The sequence below is a fragment of the Mizuhopecten yessoensis genome, unplaced genomic scaffold (assembly GCF_002113885.1).
Source record: "Mizuhopecten yessoensis strain PY_sf001 unplaced genomic scaffold, ASM211388v2 scaffold7685, whole genome shotgun sequence".
Classification (NCBI taxonomy): domain Eukaryota; kingdom Metazoa; phylum Mollusca; class Bivalvia; order Pectinida; family Pectinidae; genus Mizuhopecten; species Mizuhopecten yessoensis.
The window spans coordinates 72,918-79,170 of record NW_018407171.1 but is presented as its reverse complement, the minus strand read 5'-3'; the positions used below and the strand labels follow the sequence as shown (position 1 = coordinate 79,170).

Below are 6,253 nucleotides of genomic sequence, written 5' to 3'. Positions count from 1 at the left end.
AAATCAAATATAAAATCAAAAGGTAAACCACAAAATAAATGCTTTCTGGTATGGGGTTCCCGTAAATCAAATATACTTCATTGCCGTTTGAGAAATCGTGCGAGCTCCCTTAACTATGACCTATTTAGAGCAAATTTATCAAATACAGCTGAATGTGCATGCGGTAATCCATGTGAAGACTCTTATCACTTCCTTTGTGTCTGTCCCTTATACACCCAGCATCGTAATCTATTAATAAGAGAGCTTCAACCTGTTCGTGATGATTTAACTTTAGACTTGCTCCTATATGGCGATCCTAAATTCAGCATTAATGTAAATACCTCAATTGCAAAATCTGTCCAAAATTATATCAGCAAATGCAACAGGTTTGACTGAATGTGATCATCTTTCTCTCTCTATCACTCTTTTTTTTTCTCCGACTCTACCTGTGTTACTATCATTTACTTCATTACTCTATCCGTCTTTTCTTCCACTCTTCTACTCTATCTGTGTTACTATCCTTTACTTCGTTTCGCTCTCCTTCTTTTCGTCGTCTCTATTTTCCATTTCCATATAAAAACATAATTAATGTATATTGCGTAAATTACCTTATCAAGTTATTGTTTATACTCATGTATTTGAAGAAAAGGACTTTGATAAGTTGGTAAAACTTGTGTCCAATTCTTTTGTAAATATTTATTTGCAATAAAATATGTTTAAATCAAAACTGATCGATGGCGACAAGCTACTGATTGACGTCGACAAGCTACTGATCGATGGCGACATGCTACTGATCGATGGCGACATGCTACTGATCGATGGCGACATACTACTGATTGACGTCGACAAGCTACTGATCGATGGCGACATGCTACTGATCGATGGCGACAAGCTACTGATCGATGGCGACATCCTACTGATCGATGGCGACATGCAACTGATCGATGGCGACATACTACTGATTGACGTCGACAAGCTACTGATCGATGGCGACATGCTACTGATCGATGGCGACAAGCTACTGATCGATGGCGACATCCTACTGATCGATGGCGACATGCAACTGATCGATGGCGACATACTACTGATTGACGTCGACAAGCTACTGATCGATGGCGACATGCTACTGATCGATGGCGACAAGCTACTGATCGATGGCGACATGCTACTAATTGACGTCGACAAGCTACTGATCGATGTCGACATGCTACTGATCGATGGCGACAAGCGACTGATCGATGGCGACATGCTACTGATCGATGGCGACAAGCTACTGATGGATGGCGACATACTATTGATTGACGTCGAAACTTGTGTCCAATTCTTCGACATGCTACTGATCGATGGCGACAAGCGACTGATCGATGGCGACATGCTACTGATCGATGGCGACATCCTACTGATTGATGGCGACATACTACTGATTGACGTCGACAGGCTACTGATCGATGGCGACATGCTACTGATCGATGGCGACAAGCGACTGATCGATGGCGACATGCTACTGATCGACGGCGACATGCTACTGATTGACGTCGACATGCTACCGATTGATGGCGACATACTACTGATCGATGGCGTCATACTACTGATTGATGGCGACATACTACGGATCGATGGCGACATACTACTGATTGATGGCAACATGCTACTGATTGACGTCGACATGCTACCGATTGATGGCGACATACTACTGATCGATGGCGTCATACTACTGATTGATGGCGACATACTACGGATCGATGGCAACATGCTACTGATCGATGGCGACATGATTGATGGCGACATGCAACTGATCGATGGCGACATGCAACTGATTTATGGCGACATGCAACTGATCGATGGCGACATGCAACTGATTTATGGCGACATGCAACTGATCGATGGCGACATGCAACTGATTTATGGCGACATGCAACTGATCGATGGCGACATGCAACTGATTTATGGCGACATGCAACTGATCGATGGCGACATGCAACTGATTTATGGCGACATGCAACTGATCGATGGCGACATGCAACTGATTTATGGCGACATGCAACTGATCGATGGCGACATGCAACTGATTTATGGCGACATGCAACTGATCGATGGCGACATGCAACTGATTTATGGCGACATGCAACTGATCGATGGCGACATGCAACTGATTTATGGCGACATGCAACTGATCGATGGCGACATGCTACTGATCGAAGACGACATGCTACTGTTTGATGGCGACATAATACTGATTGACGTCGACATGCTACTGATTGAGGGCGACATACTACTGATCGATGGCAACATGCTACTGAGCGATGTCGACATACTACTGATCGATGGCGATATGCTACTGATCGACGGCGACATGCTACTGATCGACGTCGACATGCTACTGATCGACGTCGACACACTACTGATCGATGGCGATATGCTACTGATCGACGTCGACATGCTACTGATTGATGGCGACATACTACAGATCGATGGCAACATGCTACTGATCGATGGCGACATGATTGATGGCGACATGCAACTGATCGATGGCGACATGCTACTGATCGAGGGCGACAAGCTACTGATGGATGGCGACATACTATTGATTAACGTCGACAAGCTACTGATCGATGTCGACATGCTGCTGATCGATGGCGACAAGCTACTGATCGATAGCGACATCCTACTGATTGATGGCGACATACTACTGATTGATGTCGACATACTACTGATCGATGGCGACATACTACGGATTGATGGCAACATGCTACTGATTGATGGCGACATGCTACTTATCGATGGCGACATGCTACTGATTGATGGCAACATGCTACTTATTGATGGCGACATGCTACTGATTGATGGCAACATGCTACTTATTGATGGCGACATGCTACTTATTTATGGCGACATGCTACTGATTGATGGCGACATGGCGACATGCTACTAATTGACGTCGACAAGCTACTGATGGATGTCGACATGCTACTGCTCGATGGCGACAAGCGACTGATCGATGGCGACATGCTACTGATCGACGGCGACATGCTACTGATCGACGTCGACATACTGCTGATCGATGGCGACATGCTACTGATCGATGTCGACATACTGCTGATCGATGGCGACATGCTACTGATCGAGGGCGACAAGCTACTTATCGATGGCGAGATTCTCCTGATCAATGGCGACATGCTACTGATCGATGGCGACAAGCGACTGATCGATGGCGACATGCTACTGATCGACGGCGACATGCTACTGATCGACGTCGACATACTGCTGATCGATGGCGACATGCTACTGATCGAGGGCGACAAGCTACTGATCGATGGCGACATGCTACTGATCGACGGCGACATCCTACTGATTGATGGCGACATCCTACTGATTGATGGCGACATGCTACAGATTGATGGCGACATGCTACTGATTGATGGCAACATGCTACTTATGGATGGCGACATGCTACTGATTGATGGCGACAAGCTACTGATCGATGGCGATATGCTACTGATTGATGGCAACATGCTACTTATTGATGGCGACATGCTACTGATGGATGGCGACATGCTACTGATTGACGTCGACAAGCTACTGATCGCTGGCGACATGCTAATGATCGATGGCGACAAGCTACTGATCGATGGCGATATGCTACTGATCGACGTCGACATACTACTCATCGATGGCGATATGCTACTGATCGACGTCGACATACTACTCATCGATGGCGATATGCTACTGATCGACGTCGACATACTACTCATCGATGGCGATATGCTACTGATCGACGTCGACATGCTACTGATCGACGTCGACACACTACTGATCGATGGCGATATGCTACTGATCGACGTCGACATGCTACTGATCGACGTCGACATACTGCTGATCGATGGCGACATGCTACTGATCGAGGGCGACAAGCTACTGATCGATGGCGACATGCTCCTGATCGACGTCGACATGCTACTGATCGACGTCGACATACTACTCATCGATGGCGATATGCTACTGATCGACGTCGACATGCTACTGATCGACGTCGACATACTACTCATCGATGGCGATATGCTACTGATCGACGTCGACATGCTACTGATCGACGTCGACACACTACTGATCGATGGCGATATGCTACTGATTGATGGCAACATGCTACTTATTGATGGCGACATGCTACTTATTTATGGCGACATGCTACTGATTGATGGCGACAAGCTACTGATCGATGGCGATATGCTACTGATCGATGGCGACATACTACTGATTGACGGCGACATGCTACTGATTGATGGCGACATGGCGACATGCTACTAATTGACGTCGACAAACTAATGATCGATGTCGACATGCTACTGAGCGATGCCGACAAGCGACTGATCGATGGCGACATGCTACTGATCGATGTCGACATACTGCTGATCGATGGCGACATGCTACTGATCGATGTCGACATACTGCTGATCGATGGCGACATGCTACTGATCGATGGCAACAAGCTACTGATCGATGGCGACATACTACTGATCGACGGCGACATGCTACTGATCCACGGCGACATGCTACTGATTGATGGCGACATACTACTGATCGATGGCGACAAGCTACTGATTGACGTCGACATGCTACTGATCGATGGCAACATGCTACTGATAGATGGAGACATACTACTGATCGATGGCGACATGCTACTGATAGATGGCGACATGCAACTGATCGATGGCGACATGCTACTGATCGACGTCGACATGCTACTGTTTGATGGCGACATACTACTGATTGACGTCGACATGCTACTGATTGATGGCGACATACTACTGATTGACGTCGACATGCTACTGATCGATGGCGGCATACTACTGATCGATGGCGACATTCTACTGATCGACGTCGACATGCTACTGATTGAGGGCGACATACTACTGATCGATGGCACCATGCTACTGATCGATGGCGACATCCTACTGATTGATGGCGACATGCTACGGATTGATGGCGACATGCTACTGATTGATGGCAACATGCTACTTATTGATGGCGACATGCTACTGATTGATGGCGACATGCTACTGATCGATGGCGACATGCTACTGATCGATGGCGACATGCTACTGATCGATGGCGACATGCTACTGATCGACGTCGACATGCTACTGATTGATGGCGACATGCTACTGATTGACGTCGACATGCTACCGATTGATGGCGACATACTACTGATCGATGGCAACATGCTACTGATCGATGGCGACATGCTACTGATCGATGGCGACATACTACTGATCGATGGCGGCATACTACTGATCGACGGCGACATACTACTGATCGATGGCGACATCCTACTGATTGATGGCGACATGCTACAGATTGATGGCGACATGCTACTGATTGATGGCAACATGCTACTTATTGATGGCGACATGCTACTGATTGATGGCGACATAGTATTGATCGATGGCAACATGCTACTGATCGATGGCGACATGCTACTGATCGATGGCGACATACTACTGATCGATGGCGGCATACTACTGATCGACGGCGACATAGTACTGATCGATGGCGACATCCTACTGATTGACGGCGACATGCTACTGATCGATGGCGGCATACTACTGATCGATGGCGACAAGCGACTGATCGATGGCGACATGCTACTGATCGATGGCGACATTCTACTGATCGATGGCGGCATACTACTGATCGATGGCGACAAGCGACTGATCGATGGCGACATGCTACTGATCGATGGCAACATGCTACTGATCGATGGCGACATGCTACTGAGTGATGGCGACATGCTACTGATCGATGGCGACATTCTACTTATCGATGGCGACATGCTACTGATTGATGGCGACATGCAATTGATTGATGGCGACATCCTACTGATCGATGGCGACATGCAACTGATCGATGGCGACATACTAATGATCGATGGCGACATGCAACTGATCGATGGCGACATACTAATGATCGATGGCGACATGCAACTGATCGATGGCGACATGCTACTGATCGACGGCGACATGCTATTGATCGACGCCGACATGCTACTGATCGACGGCGACATGCTATTGATCGACGCCGACATGCTACTGATCGACGGCGACATGCTATTGATCGACGCCGACATGCTACTGATCGACGGCGACATGCTATTGATCGACGCCGACATGCTACTGATCGACGGCGACATGCTATTGATCGACGGCGACATGTTACTGATCGACGGCGACATGCTACTGATCGATGGCGACATGCTGCTGATCGATGGCGACATGCT

At 47.6% G+C, this 6,253-nt stretch overlaps 1 protein-coding gene across 1 annotated transcript; it reads right to left on the bottom strand.

Annotated features, from left to right (window-relative positions):
• Window positions 1–2,924: 2,924 nt before the first annotated feature.
• LOC110454127 (uncharacterized serine-rich protein C215.13-like) lies at window positions 2,925–5,620 on the bottom strand (the record flags this gene model as incomplete). Its single annotated transcript, XM_021503503.1, has 2 exons — window positions 5,476–5,620; window positions 2,925–3,565 (listed from the first exon to the last, which is right to left on the bottom strand). Coding segments are annotated over exons 1-2 (786 nt in total), but the record flags the coding sequence as incomplete, so codon positions are not given.
• Between the last annotated feature and the right edge of the window lie 633 nt (window positions 5,621–6,253).